General features: G+C 36.8%; 3 protein-coding genes across 4 annotated transcripts in view; 2 read left to right on the plus strand and 1 right to left on the minus strand.

The window, feature by feature from the left end:
• Positions 1-64: 64 nt before the first annotated feature.
• Positions 65-2,989, plus strand: LOC148171346 (activating signal cointegrator 1 complex subunit 2). The gene is made up of 10 exons (XM_088042133.1): positions 65-241; positions 289-363; positions 413-478; positions 524-847; positions 895-1,095; positions 1,143-1,540; positions 1,584-1,730; positions 1,793-2,070; positions 2,117-2,366; positions 2,416-2,989. Exons 1-10 carry the CDS (start codon positions 155-157, stop codon positions 2,894-2,896), a joined length of 2,307 nt encoding a protein of 768 aa, XP_087898259.1. The 5' UTR covers positions 65-154; the 3' UTR covers positions 2,897-2,989.
• On the minus strand, positions 2,974-6,565 carry LOC148171347 (HEAT repeat-containing protein 6). Its single transcript, XM_088042127.1, has 8 exons — positions 6,332-6,565; positions 6,045-6,281; positions 5,557-5,997; positions 5,250-5,510; positions 3,929-5,199; positions 3,646-3,880; positions 3,515-3,592; positions 2,974-3,467 (listed from the first exon to the last, which is right to left on the minus strand). Exons 1-8 carry the CDS (start codon positions 6,491-6,493, stop codon positions 3,000-3,002), a joined length of 3,153 nt encoding a protein of 1,050 aa, XP_087898253.1. The 5' UTR covers positions 6,494-6,565; the 3' UTR covers positions 2,974-2,999.
• A 335-nt stretch (positions 6,566-6,900) lies between these two features.
• Positions 6,901-24,391, plus strand: part of Gprk1 (G protein-coupled receptor kinase 1) — a 58,393-nt gene continuing 40,902 nt past the window's right edge. For both annotated transcript variants that reach the window (XM_088042134.1, XM_088042135.1), the window contains exons 1-2: positions 6,901-7,161; positions 17,277-17,353. In XM_088042134.1, the coding sequence (XP_087898260.1) occupies positions 7,049-7,161; positions 17,277-17,353 (190 nt within the window). In that variant the 5' untranslated portion in view covers positions 6,901-7,048. The remainder of the gene's footprint in view (positions 7,162-17,276; positions 17,354-24,391) is intronic.

The raw sequence follows: 24,391 nt of genomic DNA on the forward strand, positions 1-24,391 counted from the left end.
CTTGTGTCTTAATCACTCACCTGTAAATCCCCCATTACGCACGTGCTTAGTGACATTAGGTTGCTACGTTGGCAACAAAAAAAATCACCAACGTCAACTTAAAAAAATACGGTAAATGTGATTATCTTTACAGAGTATTGCACGAAATTATGCAATGGAAGAATTATCGGAAATAATCAAAAAATTAGACCTAGAAAACGGAGAATTCGACAATAATTATGAATATGTTAATGTTTTTATGGTGAGTGGATACGTTTCCGGGATTCACCCTAACCCCACTTTTTCCAGAATCCAAATAAGTTGCCAATTAATCAAATTCACTTGGAGAAGACAACCGTGGAGTTACGTAAAGATGCACGTTTGGTAAGCCGCATGGCTCTTGCAGTATTTTAACTCAAACACGTCGTTTTAGGACAATTTCAAACCACAGAATTTAGAAGCTTGTTTTGAACATAAAAAACAGACTGTCCCAGCTCTGGTACGTAACTTTCCCATGTAAATCCGATCTTAGTGACTTTTTCAGAGTGGCTGTTGGGTGCCCACGTCAGTTCAATTCTTCCCCTATGAACCATTCAACTTCACAGCCAAAGAAAATGAGACTTTTGTGAAGCATAACAAGTTATTTTTACAAAGTCTGCATTATTTATTAAGTTGCAATTACCACCAGTTTTGGTGTTTGGTATTGTTTGAACCCAAAGTTGCAGTTAGTTTACACAGTTTTCTGTTAAATCCAATTGCACCTCATCAGATAAAGACCTTGGATGATGAGGCTGGATCTGTTTATTTAGCAGTATTTTCGCAATTTCGGCGGGTTTATGAGAGACTCACGACCTTCCAGGAGACTGAGGTTTGTTGAATTTTCTGTATTAACACGTTCTGATTGAATTATTTCAGAGTGAATACATGGCAGACAGTGTAGGTCTTAAATTCCTGATAGATAAGAAGCTACTTAATCTCCCAATAGTAATTACACTCATCCTTTTATATCAGGAAACGAATTTAACGTTTGTGAATGATATAGCGTCTTTGTATTTTAACGACAAGTCTCTATTTCGTGATAAAGAAATTGAGGAAATGTTAGACCAAGTACTGTTGGTATGTTTTTATTACACTAATTTACGTGTATTGAAACTCTGTTTTAGACATTGGAAATGATTGGAGGTCACGTTTGTGGCTTTGAGCCTGATGCTGTGATAGTTCCTATAGCTATAGAAGAAAAACCCCCAGTGTTTAACCCTGGCTGGGTGTATTCAGTTGTTGATTATTTATTAAACACGATGTCTGCTCTGCATGTATTACTAAAATTTCATAAAGCCAGCACCTCCGTTGCGTTATCAAAGGGCATCCCTTATAGGTTGTCTTTTACATATGAGAAAGTTTTCTTCCAATTATACGACTTTATTAACGAAAGGCAAGAATTGGAAGCTAACCCGAGACTAACTGAAGTGATTTATGAAGACATTGCGTTGGCGAGGTTCGAGTTTATTGAAGTTTACAATATTTTCGTTTCCTACTGTTTAGATAAAACATTGGAGTTCAGGTAATTTCACATTAAAAAGAAACTAGTTAATGAAGTGTTGTAGTGGCGACTCCGTGCACCAAGAAGAGTTTGTTGAAATTTATTTAAGACTAATGACTTCAGCTTTAGAAGATGAGTATTTTATCTGTGATTATCATGAACGGTACGACGTGGGGGCCCAAAACGAAATGTTCAGCAGTTGCACGGAGATGTATCCTTTGGGTTGTTGTTCAGTTAGCCATTATCTTGTAGATTTTCCTGAATTTCGTGCAGAGATCAAACCCGAACGGACTACATCCTAAGTTGCATAACTTGCCTCCGCAGACACAACAGAATATGGAAAACCCTGAAAACTGAGCTAAAAACGTTGAATAAAGCCATCGAAAAATACGCCCGCTCTCGGAAAATTAAAACGGAAATTAAAGAAAACGGTGTCGAGTCCCAGTCTGTAGTTAATAATGGTGATAATGCTTTGTATGTCCCTCCAAGTGAAGAAGAAATCGAAAATGCGATCAAATTGGTCATTGACATGTTTCCGCATTTGGGAGATGGTAAGTTGGAGAGTATCAACTTCAGATTAACAGGAAATGGTTGTAGGCTTCGTGCTCCAGTGCCTAGAGATGTATAATTACCAAGCTAGTGACCTCATCACTGCTATTTTAGAAGAAAATTTACCACCGCATTTAGTAGACATTCCATTTGATCAAATTCGAATACCACCAGAACCGGCGCCGCCTCAGCCAATTCAGGCGTACAAAGGCAAGAAGACGGAATTTGACGACGCGCTGAAACTGCTAAACGACAAGAAAGACATGAAGGAGATCAAGACTTTCATTTTAGACGGAATGTGTGTTGGCACCCCCGTTTTTTTGCTTTACCTGACTCCTTTTTTCCAGACAATTCACCAACGAGTATGACGACTACGATGACGAATATGACGACAGAATTGATGATGCCACAGTCACAGTACGAGATCAAGGATCTGAAGACGTTCTCAAGTTCAATCCAAACTACGAAGATGTTGTTAGTGACACCAGTTACTCGGAGAATGAATATGATGATCACGGCAAACCTATGGAGGCCCCGTCCAACGACAGGTCGAAAGGTAAAGGGAATTTCTGCGAGGATCCTGCGGTTATTAGAGAGAGAATGGCGGCGAGACGGCGGGCTCAAGGGAGGGGTCATCATTCTGGGGCTACACCTAAACCACAAAGTCAGCCTAAAAAGGATGTCGTTGGCAAACCAAAAGGCCAAGGACAGGATAAAAACGTATTACAAAACAGACAAAAGAAATCCGTTAATAAGTCGAGCCGAGGGAATCATAATAGGAGGAGCGGGGCGCAATGGAAACGCAGCAGGGGTATGGTGCCTTCGTAATTCACTTTATTTTCACGAGAGGTTTTTTCACTTTGTTGTGCCTTTGATTTAATTTTATAAATAAAATTCAGTTTACTTTTGTTTTGCAGATAATCGTTTATTTTTAAAAATCATGTCGTAGAATATTATTAAGGTTCTGAATTATATTCTTTTGATCACAGTTTAAACTGGGAGTGTTACCCAAAGTGGTAATATACCTCCGTGCACTGAAAAGAACTGTCGATTTTTCCGGCAATAATCTTTCCCAAATTTTCTTCATCTGAACTTGTAGGTGATCCGATTGAACACTATCTCTTAAACCCACCAGATCTTCCTTAGTTAACAACGTCATCAAATGAGCCAAAGAAAGACAAATCTGTTCCACTAAATTGTCTCTGTGCTTATACTCGTTGAAGTCTTCCATGTTTTGCGAAGTTTCCAACGCTCTGACTAGTGCAATCCAAATCGGTTGGTAGAAATGTTTATAAAATTCTCTTTTTTGAGGGGTTGATAACGCCACCGCTGCGTTTATCCGAACTTTGAAGTTGCGGAAATTCACCACGAGGTCCGTCAACACGCTGAAAACTTTCTCCTTGGAATGTTATTAGACGGAATTGAATGAATGCTGCGTTTACTTACTTGCCAATTGATTGTTGTTGAGAAGAGCGAAGGGTTTTTCATGGTGTTGCCGAGGGCGTAACACGAGTTCCATCGCACCTAAAAGCGGGCAAAAGTAGCATCACTAGCACCTTAAAACGCATTTAATGTACCTTCATGTTGGATCCAGTCGCGCAGTTTTTCACCAAAACGTTGATTCCTTCTTCCACTGCCTCTTTGAAGAGCGTTTCTTCAATCAGGCCCCCATCAACCAACTGTAGGAAGTTTCCCAAGGCTCTCACGGTGTTCATTTTGATTTTGTCGTTTTCAGTCGACGCCTTGATCGTTACTTTCAACAGTTTAAGAAGTAAAGACTTCGGGAACTCCTCCACCAAGTCTTCGTTGGCTCTAAAAATATTTTATTCATCGCTAGTAACACCTCCAGATCTTGCTTACTTGTTCAAAACCAGAGCATCGCTCAAGTTTCCCAACGCCCACGAGCATTTAATTCTAACAGTGTAGCCTTCGTCTTGTAGCACTCTGTAGATTGTTTCAGCAGTGTCTACAACAAAACCGGAGTCTTCTCGAAGAGTTGGGTATAATACGCATATGGCGAGCGCCCTGACGGCAGCCCCCCGAACACTACTCTCTTCGTCTCTGCTGCACGCAAATAAGAGAGTCACACAGAGAATTTGCTTATCTCTCGACAAGTGCTCGAAGGCTGCCGCTCCGATGCTACTCAAACAGTCGCATCCTACAACCCTTAAAATGGGATTATGTTCGTTTTGTAGTAACCCAGTCAGGGCCCCACTTAGAAGAGTCTGCCAAAACGATAAACAAACACTTAGAGAGACAGTTTGGTGTTCTTGGTGCATCGCTTGACCGATGAATTCGACGGCTCGACCAGCATGGAGTTGAACATCCGCGTATTTACTAACGAGAGACACATCTAAGGCTTTAATGACGAGATTCAAATATGGCGATAGAAGAAATTCAAAGTAGTTCCTGCTCATCACTGAGATGATTTGGAGAGATTCGAGTTTGACGGCTGTTGGAACGGAAGTCTCCTCATTGTTGAGGTTGTATAGGCAGCGTTCGAGCAACCACGGGACGTTGGTAATTTCAACGGCGACTTCTTCTTCATCTGAAGAGAAGTCGGCGAAATCGAAACTGTCATCAGGTGGTGGAGGCGCTGCCGGTTTTGGCTCCGAACTCGGTTCTAAGTTTCTCAAAAAAGCCTCTCGCGTTTCTGGGATTAGAGGCTCTGAGGCTAGAACACACCCTAAGACGATCAGAGCTGTCACTTGTACCGTCGAGTCTTTGTGGTAAATGCACGGTTTTGTGTTTCTTATAACTTTAGTGAGAAGTCCAGAGGACAGTCTGTGATACGGCGTTGCTTGAACTAGTGCTGAGAAACACTTCAGTACTAGTGTTAGTACAGGAACTGACACGGCGGTGAGAGCTAGACTTAGACACTTGTGAAGTTCTTTGATAGTTAAACCTAAAATGACCGAAAATGGGGTGAAAGCCAAGTTCTCCCCTTTTTCCGCCTGTGCTAGGAACATCTTGCAGGTTGACAACAGAAGGAGAAGGGCGTTGAGGGCTGCCATACGTCCTCTGTTCGACGTTTCTTTAAGAACACATGTGAGTAAGTGGTGTTTGTTTGCAAAGGGGTTTTCTGTGACGAAATTCGACCAGAATGAAAATATCACCCCTCTGTCTGTTAACTGAAATAAATCAAAATTGTTGAAGACGTTTAACTGTAAGAAGTTAGTACTTTAACACAGTGGAGGAAGAGACCCAAAGCTGCTTGGCGGAGCCTCCCAGTCATCACCCCCAGTTTTGCCAGGTTTCCTCCCTCTGTATCAGAAAAATCCGAGTCGCTTGTCCTTACAGTGTTCCCAAAACTGCTATATCCATCTTCAGTACAAGTGTTCACTGTTGTAGCCGGCGTGTACCCCCCAATTTCATTCCAATTGTCCGATTTTCTGTTTTTCAGCGCCGCGGCTTGAGTTTTTGGTTTTCTCTGCTTGGTCATCTGGAGGCACTGATTTTTTAAAAGTACAACTAATATATTTCCTTACCTTTCCCCCTTTCTCCCTAGAAACTCCCGGAGGCGCCTCAGGAATACTGAGAGCTGAAGGCATCAACTTTTGGGGCTTCAGAAACTCAACCCCTGTGATTCCCAGCAGCATATACGATTTTATTACCCCTAAAACAGTGCCTAGGTTGGTAGAAAGTAACTCTGGTCTTTGTCTGATTATATTCTGGAGCCCCCTCAAACAAACGATGTATAACTTGATGTTAACTAATTTATCGGTGGGGAGAAGGGCTGCTGTGACGTGTTTTAAAAAAATATCAAAACAAACGTGGAGTTCTTGCGAAAACTTGTCAGTGCTCGCGCTTTTAGTGTCTTCAACAGGGACAGTACACGCTTCCAGGCATTGCAGCGCGAAAAAGGCAACTTCTGAGTTGTTACTGGAGAGATTCATAAGGGGGCTGCTTTTGACCACTTCACCTAATAACTAAACTTTACTCAGTTTTGAGACAGAAAATTGTGAACGTCACTAACATCATGACCCGTGGAACTCCTCAACAAAGCATCCAAAGCCACTAGAACGTCCACGTCTGTCTTTTGCTCTCGCAGCGCCTGTAAACACCATAAAACAGCCACTGTGAGGGTGCGCCCCTCGATCACCACGTTCTGCCGGGTGACAAAATTCGTAATCAAATGACAACATTTCAAAACTAGTTCGAAATCGTCGGGCGAAATCAGAGAACAGCACTGATTTACTAAAAGTACAGCTTTCTACAAGAAAAGGGCCTGTAAAAGTGAGGTTATGATACAAAAAATCATACCGTAGGATTCGTCACGACTGTGTACTTATAATTGAAGGAATTTAGCTCGTTTAGGGTTGAATCAATCACACTGCGGTCGTTTTCGGTGCGAGCTAACGACAAACGGCTGATTTTTGTTGACAGGGTGTTGAAAATGTCACAACTATCTTGTGTCACCGCCATAGTTGCCAACTGTCAATTGTGACAGAGTGACAACTTGAAGGGGTGAAAATTTTAATTAAAATTTAATAATTGGGGTTGTTAAAAATAGTGGGTGTTTCAGGTGCTGATGGTGTTGCGTTTAGGAGTGCTACGTATCATTGGGTTAGTTGGGTTTGGTGAAGGGGGTGAGATTCCGTGCTGTGATTTTCGCGCGGGTGTTGGCGAGCCTGTAAACAGCTGTTTTGGGTTTTTGACATTTCAACAGCTGTTTATGTTGGGTCGTTCGCGTCGACGCAGAGTCTTCGCTCAGAGCCCCGTCCCATCCAATCAGTCGCTGTTTGAGATTCGGCGGTTGCAAATCGGGAATTTGGTTCCCTTCTTCATGATCCAGGGACGGAGCGTTGAAATTGATCACCCGATGCGCATTCCTCGTTTTTCTCTCGTTCCCGAATTATGTAATTCAGTGAGGGCAGTTATGTAAGGACGAGTGGTGAGCGCGTGCGGTAGGTGTTGTGAGCTGTGCAAGTGTACCGAAATATGTTTATTTGAGCGAGAGAGTGTGGTGCAAACTGCAAAATGGCGGACTTAGAGGCAGTGCTGGCCGATGTCAGCTATCTCATGGCCATGGAAAAGAGCAAGTGCACACCAGCTGCTCGGGCCAGCAAGAAGATAGTGCTGCCCGACCCCAGGTGAGTCATCAAGGTCGTTCACCCCCGGATGTCAACCTGGGGGACGCCTCTGACCGGCATCGATTCCACGCTGAGTGGGGCTTCCAATGAGTTATCTTATCGCTGCTTTTTGTCTTTCGTTGAGGCGTTTCCGGACTGGAGGCTGTTTACCGTGGGGTAACAGCATACGGTTCTTGGAGATTTGGCACTTTCGGGCGGGTTCTCAAAAGTTGCAGACGAGGGGGAACTGAAAGAATCGAATCTGCTCTATTTTCATGACAGCCTTTGTACAGACATAATAGGAAGCACCAGCACAATCAACTTATTGTACCTATTTTAGTAGTGTTTGAATACAATGGAATGACAGTCGCAACATTCAACAATGCTGATGTGCATATCTTCTGATTTGCGGTTTTCTGTATTCTTACTCAGAAAGCATTGTTCATTGCATATTTACACCTGCATTGATTCATCCAAAAGTGATTCATCAAAGTCTAAATCATTTCTAAGTGACACCATCTTCCATCCAACATGACCTGTCATTTCATTCCATCAAAAAAACGCAATTTGTTTCTCTACTCTTCTCTAATTATACACTTGTTAACACTCAGACCACAATTAGTTCCATCAACAAACAATCTGGCAATAAAGAGCTGCTGTTTGAAGTTCGACAAACTCAGCCAAAAATTTTCTACTTCCGATTGGAACCCTATTAGTCCTCAATCCAATTCCAAGTTAACAGTTTCAACTAGAAAGTGGTCTAAATTTTTACCAATATGTAAATGAAGTTTTGGCCCACAAATCATACTAGTAATGTCAAATGAGGTGTTAATGGTGCTAATAAAATTCAACATTTTGCAAATTTACATAATTGAGCTCTGATTTTTAATGTAAGCAGTCCAAATTTGTCTAATCTTAATCGGACGAAACAATTTTAGAAAAGGTAAATTATCGAAATGGTCTATAAATTCAGTGATGATCTAAGCAATAACGATAATACATATACGGAGTGTGTGAGTATTAGTGCTTACCCCAGAAATGCCCAAAGCACCGTCAAGTTTTTTTTTCCGAAATTCATGATTTGGCGCAATAAATAATCCTCGAGAAAAAACCCGCCGATTGGGAAACGGTTTTCGTAAACGCGAACAGCAAATCGTGTCACATAGTCCTCGCACTTCACTATAATTATCACGTGTATTATATGCCCTTTTGGCCGCAGGAAACTCGCGATAATCCATCATTCCCGGCCGAAAGACGACAATTAACTAAAGAATCTATTGTAGTTATGTAAATTCTTGAAGCAAAGCGCAAAAAACGATCCGAACGATAACAAAGGAGACCCTTTTGCCAAAAAAATACAAATTTCTTTATGTCTACCAGTTTATGAATGATTTAGATTATTTATTATGTGCATTACAAACATGATTTTTGAACGGTGCGTTCCAAAATTGAAAGTGCCCTAATTTTTTTATGACTGCTCAAAACTGATTTTTTTCTTCGGTTTGTCAAGATTTTTTGGCACCTCACACTTGAACCGCCTGTAAATTAAAGCTTTACGGAATATGCAGATTTTTAAAAACTTTTAGTTTTTGCATGTATTTCAAAATTTTATCGATACTTTCGATTAGATTATTTGCTTTTATATTATTTCGAATTGTGGATGTGCAGCTTTGCAATTTCCGTCTAAAATATGTGCAATAAAATCTCTCTTTACGTAAACCTGGATTACGTAGGAAGCGATGCGAAATATCAAAACTGAGTTTCGGTTCCGATTTACAATTGTAAATGACTGTAGATCCAACATCTGCCGGTACTTCTGTAAATAAACTTGAATCGCACAAACTTCATTATTGGGGAATTTCTAACTTTCAACCCAAAACTCTCAAATATGCTTCACGTCTTTTAATTCCAGGAGGAAACTTGAAGGAATTATCTTCCAAGACCATCAGTGTGATTTCCTGCTTTAAAAAAGCCACCGATGTTTGCTTTCTGATAACAAAGTAAATAAAACAGTGCTGTAATCTTTTAAATTCACACGACGGATTTATAGATTTTGCGAATATGACTAAATATTTATAAAGAAATAATTCTTATAGAGTTTGCGGAAGAATCATGAGCGGGAATGTATTCTCTTACAATCGTCCTTCGTGCTTCCTTATTTTGTAGTCTGCTCACACTCCCGTGGAAATCACGTTCCTCTTTGGTCGTATTTCATGAAATGGAGGACAAGAGACAAGTATTTCTATATTTTGAATAATTTAAACAGTCTTTTGCAAAACTCCGAAAGTTTCCTCATAAATCTCTGAGGATGACGCAAACAATAAAGTGCGTAACAAACGATAACGAGGGCTCACAATTTGGTTTATTTATTTAGACGATCCAGAACGAGACTTTCGTACCAAGGTAGAGAGAAACAGTTTTATGTGCATTCATCGTGACAGTTTTTCTTCGTTTTCTTATTAATATTATATCATGTCTCTCAAGGCACATTTTTTACTTCTCCGACTTCAGTCTACACTATTTAGACGACGATTTTACATGAGTGACTTTATTTATTCTCAATTTTATGGTCTCGTAGATCCACATAAAAGGAGTTCTTCGAACTCAATTTATGCAGATAGAGTTCCATTTCTGTAAAGTTTCAAGTATCTACTTTATATTTATGATTAAATTTCGAGGCTATAAATAACAAGTAGTGTTTTAGTTTAGTTGGACGCTGAGAGTATGTAAAACGAATGAAATGCTGGAAATGGAGACACTCCTCGACGGGCAAAGCGAAGTTGAACGTTTTTCCGTAGATATTTTTTGTGTATAAATAATCTGTTTATCTAACAAAAGGAAAATTAATTAAGAAGATCCGCTTCCAGTCTCGCCTTGTCAAAAAACGTTTTTATCTTCCACCTCGTGCTCGTCACCGTCAAATGAACTGTTTGCTCGTAATGATTATGAATATGCAAGTGCAAATATTATGGTAATTACTTTGTATGCTCAAATAACTACACGATTCTGTTTGCACAATGTTGATAAAACTAATTTAAGGTATTTCCTTGGAAAAACAAATCCTGCGGAGTTTGCAATTCACATTTAATTTATTAGAAATGAATTGGTGATCCTGTTGGCGAAAGTTATTACTTGAGTCAATAAACACCGGAAAGTCGAGAAAATTGTTTGCATTTTTATTACCCGAGTCCCTGAGCAGGTACGCCTGTGTTTCCTGCAATTATAAAATTAAACTAATTATCTACTTTGTCTGAGTACGTTAGGTTTTATTTTACACGGCGCATTTATCCGATAATTCCATCGTATTATGGAAATGGGCGTTTGATGTTTGTTAATTTGTTTTCACTAGGGTTCGACAGAATCACAAATTTCCCGATTTTCTACCAAGAGGGTCCTCTCCTAACGAGTTTATTTATAGTGCTTATTGTTTATATTGCGAGCTTAACATAATAAATATTTTCAAGGAAAGTTCTGTGAAATATTAATTCAGAGTTTGGTTTTTCCTTTATCTGCAAAGGGTGGAAAGTGGGTCCAATTCCTGGGATTTTATTTAACTGAGTCATGGCTAAATTGCGTGGAGTATCTTCCACGCTCATCTGCAATTCAATGATTCTTTTTAATGTATCTCAAGTGTTTGTACATGCAATGGTTGGTTTTAAATACATTCTTCTTACTGCGTTCCACATATTTTTTTAACTTTTTATTTTCATATTCAGCAATCAATAGAAGTAGTTGGGGTTTTACCTTCCGCGATTTCGCGAAAGCCATGCAAATTTCGTGCTGCTGTTCCACTTAATTTATAAAATAAACATTAATGTTCCCCGAATTATGTTTATTTATTAGTCACAATGGAGTGTTTTAATTAATGTAATTAAGACGAGTCACACCTATTAAAGCGAAATGTGTACCTGCCACTGTATTTAATACCGTTTCATCGTAAAAAATCAAGCAACCCATGATTTTCAATGAGATTGCTAGCACTGCATAAACAATCGATGACTGACGTTTATTTGTGTCGTGTTGTTTTTCAATTTTATCGGTGCTGCGAAAATATTAACAAGTTGCACGATATTTTTCTTCCATAAAACAATACAGGGTGACTAAAATTCATGTTAAATATCAACGTTTTTATTCTGTTGTCATCGAAAATGACAATTGATGTTTGGCCAAATCGTAATATCATGCTATCAAAAAACTTCTCAGTTGGTTATGAAAATTGAATGAAGGAACAGTCTTTTGTTTCTGTCAAAGTAAGACCAATTGCAATTACAGAGAAGCATTTTAAATTTGGCGCCTACATAAAATTCGCTGCAGGAAAAACGAGGTCACAGTATTTTATTTGTCAAAGGAAGAATAATCACAGACTCGGCATTTTAAATTTGGCGCCTAGAAAAAAATTATTGCAGGAAAAATGAGGTCATATAATGATGTATTTCGTGCTGTTTTGACTTTAATTTACCGAAAATTGATGCAAATCTATCAAATTTTATTTCCAACAATCAAATGTTTGTCAGGGGTGGTTCTACTGATTTTTTCGCGGCTTTGACATAATTTTGACATTTAACACTCAGTGACAAAGTTAATACCAACGTGCATTTAATAACATTACTAAAATATTTTTTTTAATCAAAACAGAATTATACAAAAAGCAGAATAAAAATCATGTCCAGTACCCTCGCGAAAAGCTCTTAGCGAAAGCTCGCTCACATACTGCGTTTTCTGAGCGTGTACTGTAAGCAACAATTTGGCAGTTGCGTCAGTGCAGGGGTCAATAGAATCGTAACGATGACGCATTTGATTAATACAATTTGAAGTTTAATTTTTCGACGGCACGTGGTTGGATTTTAGTACTTTGGAGATTTAACGTCAAACAAACTCGTAAGAAAGATATCTTTATTTGTTCGAGATATTTCCTTCCTGCAGATAAAAATAGTACGCTTTCAGCATAACTTCTATTTTTATCAAGTCTTTGCAAAGAGACTGGAGTTTTCTATTTGTGGTACAAAATGATCGCGTTGCAGGATCGATTATCATTTCGTAATAAGAATATTGATTACGCTTTGATCGATTACAAAACAATGAGTAACCGTGGACGGTATCACCTGCAATTTGTTGTGCTAATTGTAAACTCTGTTCTTTGACACAAATTACGATCGATGTCAACAGAATTTGTGACCGGTTGTTCTAATAATCGCATTTCTTTTCGACAATAAATTTCTTTAAAAGCTCCTCTACTGTCAAAATTAGCAACGCATCTGTTCTTTATGGGCCACTTTATCATTTTTGTCATTTCTCACAGTTCCTAATGACTGCGTATTTTTATCTCATTTTCTCCCTTCTTGGTTTAAATTCTCCAAAGATGGTATAAATTTTCTACACGAATCGACAATGTTAAGCCTAGCGTTTCCAATAATTGACATTATTGTATTATACAAGAAATCGTATCACGTACTTAAGTTTTATCGCTCACTTTGTCATCTTTCATACGATGAAAAGACGAGTCTTTATTGAAGTATTTAAACTCGATAAACTTTCGTAATTTCCTTTTCTCACTTTTCCATTTAAAACTGGAAAGTGGTGAAGTCAGTTTTTGTAGGATGCGGAAAATATGTTGAAAAAGCGCTTCTTTAAAAAGGGCAAAACGGATCAGAGACTTGATACATGACTACAGCTCCAATTTGACTCTGAGAGCCAGTTCAGAGCTTTTGATACATTTCTTCAGGTCCTAGTGTATACTGCTGAGGCGCTAAATTAAGCACAGAAAGCAGCAGAAATTATTCTCCAAATTGAGCACGCAAGACCGCGTTTCAAAGAAGCTGACAACTTTACTTGTGTCGGCTAATTATAGGATCGATTTGTAACGAGTTACATCACTGAAGAAAAAAGCAACTACAACTTGAGGGATTGGTGGAAGTGGTTTAAAGTTCGCTCGATTTAACTCGAACCGCAAATGTTATTTTGGCAACAATGGAATCATAGAGTAATTTAATTACCCGGAGCCTGGAGAAACAAAGAAATTCTCATTAGTTTTCGGGTCAGAAGTCGGGATAAGGTTTGTGTTGACAGGATGTAAAAAAAATGTGAGCCTACGCACGAAAAAACTGCATAATTTAGCAGTATACATTTCAAAAGAGAAATGGGACCGCTACTGGTATATAATATAAATCTACATCTAAAATTCCACTGTCATCAGACAGCGTGCTCCTCGGTTTATACGTTTTTATCCAAACAATTCCGCGGTGTGTTCAGAAATAGAGCAGCAATCGTTTGTTTTGCTTTCCTTGATGTTCCAGGAATTTCTTTGTTGATATCACTACGTCAATTATTTTAATCAGAACTTTTTCAAACTTAGTTGGTTTAGTTCGAAGCTCGTTACTGGTCACTCTCACATTAGTCAGTTTCCTTAAAGTGTCTCGAAACTCCATTCGACGTTAATATTTCATTTAAAAGGTAATTTGGAAATTGAGGGTGGGGAGGCACTTCTTCTTTCGAATAATACGTTGTGAAACCGCGCCGGTCGACTTTAATGGGAGTCCTAATCAAATTTCGCTTTTGATGTTCGAAAAATAAATGTGCGAAAGGGGGTGGTTTTTTCCCAATCGCTTATAATTAGGTTATTTTCGCGTTTTAATCTTTGGAGATAAATCGATTAAGGGAAATATTATAATGGAAGACAAGGAAATTGTTCGTGAAGTTTAATGAGGGTGTTTTCAATCTGTCTTAATTTGAGCCGCGTGTAATTTGAAAAATTCAGTTTTGTTTTCGGGGGAAAATTGTCTTTGGAAATTTCAGTTTCTTTCTAAATCAATGGTTATTATCCGAAATTTGTTTCCAACCAAATTCGTCCATCAATATCTATGAATAAAATATGACGGTACATATCAATGTGGATATCAGTTTATAATTCATGTTTTTCATGACCCGTATTTGATAAGGGTTGGAACGTCACTGTTTCACTGTTTTGATAACGAAATCAAGGACAATTAGGGTAAAATTTTTCGGAAATTTTCCGCGCCTGTGATAGTCTTGCAAAATTTCACATTTTGGTCAAATTCCTCACGATCAACATGTTTGTGCAGTCAATCAAAAATCACTCTTTTTTGTTACCCAATTTATTCCTAATCTTGTTGATGACACTATTCACTGATATGATCTGATATGATTTGTGTGTATTGATTTCTGATTACCTCCAACTCTTGGGTATTTGGAAGGCGGCCATCATTTTGGTTACAGTTCAAAAAAACTTGTTGATAATGCCTAAATATTTATTTATTTTATTTATTTGAAATTATTGCGTTTTAAGTAGATTTTATTCTATTAAATTGGTTAAATGTAAACTAAAAAGAACACTCTTTAAACAAGTTATGACAACATAACTTCCGAGAGCAGAAAAAAAATAAAATAAAAATTACTACTGGATTGTCCCTTGTCAATAACTCCGGGAACACCCGGTGCAGTATCGTAGAACAATCTACATATTTGGGAATTCCAATGTCAAGTTATGACAAAATATTTTGAGAACCAAGTGAAATTTTTATTTAATTTTTTAGCTGAAGTATTTTACAGCGGCTCAATTTTCCAGATTTTGTGTAAATTTTTTATCGCAATAAATTAAAAACATATTTTAAAACGGACAAAAAGCTCCATATTTCTGGAACTATGACAGATAGAAAAATGTGGTTTTTGCCAATGTTTTTCTCGCGCTTTTGTTGCTTAGAATCTGTTCTCATTGTCGATGTTTTCCGAAAAACTTTTTTGACTGAATCTTTCGGTGTTTGACCGCCTCTCGTAAATTACCTACCGATCTGAGAATTGGCGAATTGATAGATCTCGACCTGCTCTTCGCATTAATGTAGAACTCAAAGGCACTGAACGTCATTTTCGCCCTGAAATAGTTCGTTAAAAATTACTCCGAAAATGCACTCTGAACACCTAATAATTTAGTCAAATCTCGGTTGTCTGTGGAGCAAACTTCAGTTATTGGGGCTAATTTTACGCAGAATTTTACACATAATTCAAAACTGTGCTATTCAGGTCTATTACGGTGAACATTGGTTATTGGTTATCTATTAGATTATTGAAAAATAACCAAGAAATTGAGTAAAAGTGATTACGGTGGACCTTGGTTCTTGTTTCTTGAGTCAATTATTGAAAATGTTAAGATTATTGAAAAAAATACAGATCAGTCCTATTACGGTGACATAAAATCTAAAAGAGAACCAACATTGGATATCTAATAGTTTAAGGAGAGGTTAGACTGGTCTGAATTGAATTGGTTTGTGTACTTTTTGTAGACAAAATGGATTTTAATGTTGTTTTGATTATAAGAGCAATTAGAAATGAAGAAGAAAGGTACCTACTATTGTTTATTGCATTTGTTTTCCTAAATATTCGTTATTTTAAGGCGAGCATACAACGTGAAGAAAAGAACATTAAGGGACGCTTCAAACCCTTTAACACTTCCTGAAAGAATTTTTAAATCTGTGTACAGACTTGCACGGCAAAATGCTCATTTTCTCCGTACGTGAACAAATAACAGAATTAGAAGCAATTGAAATTTTAAAACTCATTTTAAACATAGAAAAATGCGGTTTTCGCCAAGGTTTTTCTCGCGCTTTTGTTGCTAAGAATCCGGTCTTACACTTATTTTCAATTTATAATGTTAATCTATTTCGATGGATAATTTTTGAAACGGTATAACTCCAAATTTTACTAGGAAAAATTTGTATGCATCGCGCGTTACACAACCAGACATTACGACATCATTAAATAAGGCAATACAAATTAATTTTCTTAATTGCTACTTGGAAAAACAGTTGATATAATTTCCGGCAAAATCGTGCTTTCCAGTCAAATTAACATTTTTCAGAGTCCGGGCGGTTTTTACCGGAGTTCACTCTCATTATTATTGCGTCCATGTTGTAAGCAACCTAATATTGTTTTTATTCCACTGAGTTTTCATTATTAAGCTAATTAAAGCCATTAAACAACTGTCGCGAAAGTTGACAAGAGATTGTGGTTAATTGATTTTTACTTAATATTCTTAGAGAGAGGACAATTTAAATTTTCACGCCTTTCGACCTTTTATGGGCACAGATTTCTGGAGCACCTTTTTGTGACCCCCATTACTTTTTACGACATTTCTAATGAAGCCCAATTCAATTGCCAGTGTCCAATTGGTACTTTGCAAACTCGAAACTGTCATCGCGTCACTTAGCACTAATTGTAAGTAAACCGGTTGAAACGGTGGAAATGGTTGAAATTAAAATATTCGGTAAAACGCCGTGTAAATATGTGTGTAGTAAATTTGGTCCCATCTGGGGCATGTATGGCATAATAACCACGGCAAATGGCAAATAATTCAGGCTTTTCGAGAGCGGTTGACCCTTCGTTCGTAGCAGATAATTGTTTGTGTTTCTCGCTTCGATTTCTCCACCCGCGTCTATTTCTAGCTTTGTTGGTTTTCAATCCTCATTCCGTAAATTCCACGAAAAAGCGACAAATCCGGTAAACATAACTCCGTGCGATATACCTTTCATAACATTAGAGAGGTGTTTTGAATGACGTCAACAATAGCATTGACTTACAAACGGCAATGTTGTATTTCATTATAGTCATCTTCAGTGGCGGGGGGCGTATACGTCAAAGAGATTAATAACAATTCAGACATACCTTGCCATACTTCAAATTCCAGATATATCCAGACGGGAAGGCAAAGGTCATCAAGGACATTGCCATAATTTTTTGCATTCCAGAAACTTTAGTTGCTGTGCAGATTCCGCTTTGTTTAATCCGTGATTACGCGCTCAAGTGGCTCTGAAAGCGTTACATAACGAACAGTCTGTTTCTTGGCTTTGTGCCTGACATGTACCCCCCAAAAAGGAGAAAAACTGTAAACTTCTGGTCTTGTGTGTTGCAGTTTGAAGGCGGTCGATACGTTTATTTATTGCGCCAAAGAGGCTATTGCCGAGCGGACGTGAGAAGAATTTTTACAGGAAACAACAGGAGAAAGAGGTCTCTTGAACTCTTTTCTTGTTAAAAGGTGCTTTCATTTCGCGCAAGAAGCTTGTTATGTAAATTCTCACACCTCGCTCAAAATTCTCTCCTATTCAATTTCCTAAATTTTTTTGTTTCAGCGTTCGCAGCGTGATGCACAAGTATTTAGAGAAGAAGAACGAGGTGAACTTCGACAAGATCTTCCATCAAACATTAGGTGAGTCCGGAAATGAGCTTCTAACTTTGTCGTTTTGTTGGACGTGAAACCGGACACTTTTCAATTAACTTGTTCGAAGGAGGAGAAATGGATAGTCATTTCGCAATTATAGACGATTGAATGTCGATAAGGTCGCAGTTTTTATGACCGACCGGGGATTTGACAAATTGGGGGTTGATAAGTCGCTGATCGATTGTAAAATTCAAGGAATTTTTTATAAAGAAAATGGGACTTGTAATTTGTCATTTCTGTTACAACAGAGAGAAATAAGGTGACAGAAACACCTCGCTCTGACGGTTTGATTAATATTGTTAAAAATGGATTTATGGACATTTTTATTTGTATTTTTATCGTCATAGCTCCGGAATCTTTAATAAAATATCAAAATAATGTTTGCTGGAGTTCTCCAAGAATTATGTATTCGACTCCAGTAACTTTATCGTCTGGACCTTTTTGTAATGCTAATACCTTTTATGGCCATCTTACATAAAACTAAAAAAAAAACTGTTTTCGCCAAAGGTCTTCACGGTCTTCACAATTTAATTTTTGAATAAATTTATTTTTTATGTTTTTGTCCACTCCATTGACCTGTTTTGAGGCTCCGGTCTCAACTAAACTCCTCAAATCGAAAAAGAAGACACTTCCATGTATGTTAAACGTGTAATTTTTAATTGAAATGGGGGGAGCAATCTCGAAGGTAAAATAAAAAATATAAGCCCTCCGGAGACACAACGAATACCACTTTTCTGTATAAATTTCCGTTACATCATTAACTCCAGATCTGTTAAATTTCAAAACAGGAATTGAATCTCGCGTGCTATAATCTCACAATCAAGGACTATTATGACGCACCTCATACAATTTTGTTTAAAGATTAATTGTTTATAGTTTTCTTTTATTTGTATTATTTTATGATTTGTTACTTAATTCCACGTTTTTCAATTTAAACTGATTTAAATACTTTTAATTATGTTAATATAAAACATAAATATTTTACATACGTCAGCCAACAGCAATATTTCAAAAAGAGACAATACAATTCAATTAAAAGAGAAGTTTTGCGCAAATTTCTTGCGTGTAAAACATAAATTTTCCGTGATTGGCGTAAGGAGCAAAAAATTGCTACCTACTTAATATTGAAATTAATTAATTAATTAGTTTTATAATTATTTATATCTCGGTATCCGCCGCGGATTTGAATGTGTTTTTTTTAATTAAATTAATATAATTTAATTTAAAGTTTCCAGAGGAACCAAAAATGGCGTTAAATTATAAAATTATAATTCTCGAAATTGAAAATAAAATGTAATTAATAAGTTTCTTCACAAAAATTTTACGAAAATATAAAACTGGTATTTTCGCCTGTCAAGTAGAATATCAAATCTGAAAATATGCAAAATTCTACTTCATCTATTTAGAAAAAAAGTAAAAGTCGTAGAAGACTTCTAAAATCTAAACCAGTTAAAGTGAACTAAATTTAAGAAACCCGAAAAATAGGAAAAAATGGAAGAATCTCACTATAGGCCAATTTTCCTGTAGAGAATTTACCGATTTACAATGGAGAAATTTTAGAATCGGCAGGATTTTAAATGGATAAGTTGGACACCTGTAATGAATAGACGCCAATTTTGATTAGTGGCTCTACAAGCAATTTTCAACGACATAAAGTTATAATAAAATATCTCCAAAAAACGTTTATTGTTGATGCTTTTACATTAAGGTGACAATTTGACAAATGTGACAGTTTTTGGTTGACATTCCGCTGGAATTAGACGACTTTGAAAAAATTAGCATTGTGTAAGTCGTTTTGCTGAACGACTAATCACAGATTTAGCGCCAACAAATTTTTTTGCAGGAAAAATGAGGTTTAGTTTAATCCAAAAAATTCAATGATTTAATGAATTGCATAACCACGAAGGAAGCGAAAAGTCTAAACAATTTCAAACAACAAAAGAAGAAAAAAAAACGAAAAAGAAGAGGAGTAATTCAAGAATCTGAGGCCGTCATCAAGATCCAAGCAATTTCAAAGGATTTACAGGCCTCAGGATCTCCGGGATTCGCCAGATCTCAAGCATTTTAATTTCGGTCAGACTCTAAATAGCTTAAAAAGGAACTAAAAAAAGCAAAACATATGAAATCTAAAGAAGAAATTTGTTATAACTAAAGAACAAAGAAAACCGACATTGAATGAGTGTCCTAAATAAATAAAGGAAAAACTTTTGACGTCATTTCAAGATTGCGGCTTTTTGAATAAAAATATGAAAGGATGTGGTCTGTATGCACACGTACTTATTTGCGGTTTACGATACGAGACAGGAGCGCCGGAAGATTTTTTAATTCTGGTTAAAGTGGTCTAACTTTTTTTGTATCTTGTAATTTTGTTTCATTCTTTGCGTGACTACTAAATTTTCGTCGTTTCATGTAGACAAGCGTTTTATTGTTATAGTGACGTCAATACGACAGTGAAATTTATACGTATTTTACCTGTTTTTCTGGGTGTGTTGAAAATAGCCCAATATCAAGGAATTCCCGAGAAAGTATTTTCTTTGACTGTTTCACGCTCTTCCGAGCCGATATTCTTCAGCTTTATCGCTTGTGCAGACTGAAAAAATAACTTTTTTATTACTTGTTTGAGGACATGTCATTATGTCGTCTGCTTCTGAACTGTGAAATTAAATTTCTTTCCTACAACTACTATTATTACTATCAATACTTTGAATCTACTAATGAAACGTTGGAAGTACTTTGTGGATTTCTATAATGAGTTGGTGTAAATTCTTAGGTGAAAAAATAAATTTACTAGCAGTGGCAGAAATGGTGATACTGGAGATACCGAGTTCGGTTTTAGCTTTCCAGCAGTTCTCATTTATCTCAGGATCTTAAATTGAACAAAAACTAGCTCGATTCGTTTTATTATAAAACTCCGCTGGTGCATTAACAAAAGTTTTTGGTACGAAAAAGGGAAGTTTTAATGTCGGTAAGGTAACTCTTGGAACGGCTCCAAATCGAAAGTACAGTCTAACTCAAGCAAAGCGAAAATCAAATCAGCGCTTCCTACACTTTTCAAATTTGAGCTAGTCCGCAATTAACAATAAACCGGCCTCTTTATTCTCGGAATTACTTTATCCAAATCGCGATGGAATTAGCAAGTCACGTTGCAATTAAATCAAACGGAAAACGCCAAGCCAATTCTCAAAATAAATCACGTTTTAATGAGAACGAAATGGACATCTGAACCACGGCTTGGAAAAACAAACCATTTCGTGTAAATAAATCACGTATGTACACACAAACACGGTATTGTCGTGGGTGGTCTTACAGCCAACCCTCACACCACTGCCACCGCGAGGGCAATAATTCTCATTCTTTTCGTTTATCGAATGTCCCGAAGGAGTTACGGTAGAAGAAAAGACATAATCCTTGTTTCGAAAGCGCGATGGCCGCCCTATCGATCCGGGTTCGGTTAAGACGAAGGGTGCGGAAAGTCTAAAGATCCGGAATCCGTCCGGATTAATTATGCGTCAGGTTGTCGTCGAGTGTCCACCGGAATGTGCTCATGTTGGACATAGTCTGGAAGAGATTACTGAAGAGTGGACGTGCCAAAGTTGAAGAGTCAGAAGAACGACGGAGGACGAGGGAAATAAACATAATTAGTTTGCTTGGATTCTATGGATACAAGAACTCATACTGGAAATTGCCGCCGTATTTGGTGCAAATATTGGAGATTTACTGATGTTAGCAATATCATCTATCAGGTTTTGATATTTGAGAACAGTGAGAAATGTCATTTCGACGCCGTTTTTTATCATAGGTAGTACAGTTTCTTGCTTAGATTATGTTTCCAGGTTTCTGTCTGATCTTTGATATTTTGAAGCAATTTTCAGATCTCAGTTTACCAATTCTTAAATTACGATTATTTTAGAGTTTAAAATGTTCAGAATCGTAATTTTACACTTTTCATAGATTTTCTCAGATTTTTCACAAACAGATTTGAGATTTTCATATGAATAACTTTTTTTCTGGTTAGCCATGACTTATTCGTTACGTCATGTTGAACATCTTCATTCAATTGAGATTCTGTCAATGAGTGTCTCAAAGTTTTGGGACATCCTCAAAATAAAAATTTCTAAAATCTGTCTCTTTTGTTCTAACAATAAGCGATTTATCGATTTTCAATGAAAAAATAGTAACTTCTGCAAATTCAATTGCTGTAGCACTAAAATTGTCAACGTTACAAAATTTAAATTTAAAAATTTCCAAGTTTTGGTTCGACCTCAAAATAAATTTTTTTAAAATCTGTTTTTTTTTGCTCTAGCACTATGCAATTTTATCTACTTAATACTTAATGCAAAATTAGTAATATTTCCAAATTTAATTGCCTTAGCACTAAAATTGCGAAAGTTACAAATTTTAACTATAAGAAAAATTTTTGCTCGACTAAAATAAAAAAATTCTAATATCTGTTTCTCTCGCTCCAGCACTATGCGATTTTGTCCACTTAATAATCGATACAAAATTAGTAATAATTCCAAATTTAATTGCTGTAGCACTAAAATTGACAAAGTTATAAATTTTAATTTTAAAAATTTCTAAGTTTTGTCTCGACCTCAAAATAAAAATTTCTAAAAACTGTCTCTTTTGCTCTAACACTATGGGATTTTGTCCACTTAATAATGGATGCAAAATTAGTAACTTCCCTAAATTTAATTACTGTACCTCTAAAATTGTCAGAGTTCCAAATTTTAATTTAAAAAATTTTCAAATTTTTGCTTGACCTCCCAATAAAAATTTCTATAATCTCTCCCTCTTCTTCTAGCACTATGCAATTTTGTCCACTGAATAACGGATGCAAAATTAGTGGTTTCCCCAAATGTAATTACTTTTACACTAAAATTGCCATAGCTACAAATTTTTAATTAAAACAAGTTTTGGCTCGACCTTACAATAAAAATTTCTAAAATCTGTTTTTTGCTCTCACTCAATGCAAATGTATAACTTAAGGGTATTAAATGTTTGTTTTCGAATACAAAATTCAAAGCAAAGAACTCACCGAGTAAAATTAGCTGAATTAAAAGTTAAAAAAAAATATGTCATTTATGCCCGTTATTTTATATTTACTGGTCTAAACTAAATTGTTACATCTGCTACCTGTATAGTTCCACTGTTTAAACTTGACCTTTGACTAAATAAATTACAGCAGAATAAGCAAAAATGTGTTAAACTGCGATGCAGACATAAATAAAGAAAACCCACTCGTGCAGTCAGATGAGAGCGCTTTGTCATTTTCGACAGATTCCAAATTCCGAAGTACGATTGCAATTTGAGTAGGCATAGTTTATTTTTGAGTCTTTTCTTCAGATTTTTACTTTGAAAGAGGATGTTTATCATTCTGAAGTAATCCTATTTTTGTGTTGAATTGAAGAATATTTTCCTAAGCCATCATTAGCATAAAACTCAACTTCGAGTTTGAAACAACAAGAATGCAGGTAGCACACGTAAAATTCCGAGTGAAAATGGTGGATTCGCCGGGTCCAAAACTATGTTTGTTGTTTTCCTTTGAACGCGCTAAATCCGGTAAGGCCGCCATTACCTCCATCTAAAAGTTCAAGTCCGGAAAACATCGGAACCATTCCCGGTTTCCCGGATGAAACTTTGGCATGGAAATTTTCTCGTTTTGTCATTATAATTTCATTTGAACGTTTTACTTTCTCTGTGGTATTCCGACTGTAAAAACAAGAGATATTCAGATTTACGACGTCAACTTTGTCTTGGAACAAATCAATATAAAAATGATTGATCGAGCACATTAAAGAAGAGTTAAGGTGTCTGGCGGCGTCTGGAAATCGCGACGATTTAACGAGTAATCTGTGACGATTTGATTGCTTCTTGAAGGAGCTTTAATTTTTGTTTGGCTTCCCCTCGTTGACGTCCATCAAGGTCAACACATCTGGCCCGAGCAATTCCATCTAATTAACCGGACAAGTGTTGATCCGGACCGCTTGACTCGTGTCGTATTTTCATTCGATCGAGTTCTATTTATAAATAGAAGCGGGGTTAACGAATGTGCGATTTTTAATTGAATTTTAATAGGACAGGGGCGGATTTCAATCACGCGTCTAACATAGCGCTATTATCATCGTCCTAACAAAAGCTTATGCAGATTTTTTCGTTTTTAGAACGCTCCTGGAACTTTAATCCAATGTACTGTTTTAATAACCTTCATGAATGCGATCGTTTTATAAGTGCGTCAAAGAAAAAAAGCTTTTAGCCTCTCTTGCTCTCGCGGAAATATAGCCGTCAAGCTCTGTTGGTGCGGAACGTGGTATTACTAAATCAACTGCATACATTCATCAAAATGTCGGCTAATAATAGAAACTCATTTGAGTCTTCCTTTAAAGTAGCGCGTATTTTTGTGTGTTTATGCAAGTCCGATGTTGGCCAATTGGATTTGTTATGCACTACTTTCGTCAAATATTTAGAACCAACCTGAATTGGGGGAGATTGAACGAACAGGAAGTTTCGCGTATTGGAAAACCGGAGAACAAAGTTCTGCGGAAATCTGCGAATTTATTTTCCTAATTTTATTTTTCGGGAAGACGCGACATGAGAAGCACTTTAAATTCTGAACTGTTTTGTGGTTTTCACCATCTTTTGGATGGTGGTGTGAATTTCAGTTTGAGGAAATACGCAATTATTCCTCGAATATCGTGAATTATGAGCGAAAATATGATGTAACGCTTTTGATAACATTCAAATGGAATATCAAGTTACTGTCAGCATGAAACTACGCAGTTTCTCATTTCAGAGGGAAACTTATTTAAATTTTATTGCAATCGGGTTTCTTTATGTGCAAGTAATTCACTTGATTAAAATTCTTTTCGTGTAGAACTGTTGTGGTAAGGAAGTTTTCATTTACTTTGAATGAACTGATTTTGCTGATGGCGGATTACAAGCAACAATTTTCAAATGAAATTTTGCGCTAAATATGATTCTACGTTTATAGAGTGTTTTTAGTTATAAGTTGGTCTCTTATTTGAT

Source organism: Gnatocerus cornutus, chromosome 7 (genome assembly GCF_029298725.1).
Source record: "Gnatocerus cornutus isolate USDA-ARS CGAHR chromosome 7, icGnaCorn1.1, whole genome shotgun sequence".
NCBI classification, from domain to species: Eukaryota; Metazoa; Arthropoda; class Insecta; order Coleoptera; family Tenebrionidae; genus Gnatocerus; species Gnatocerus cornutus.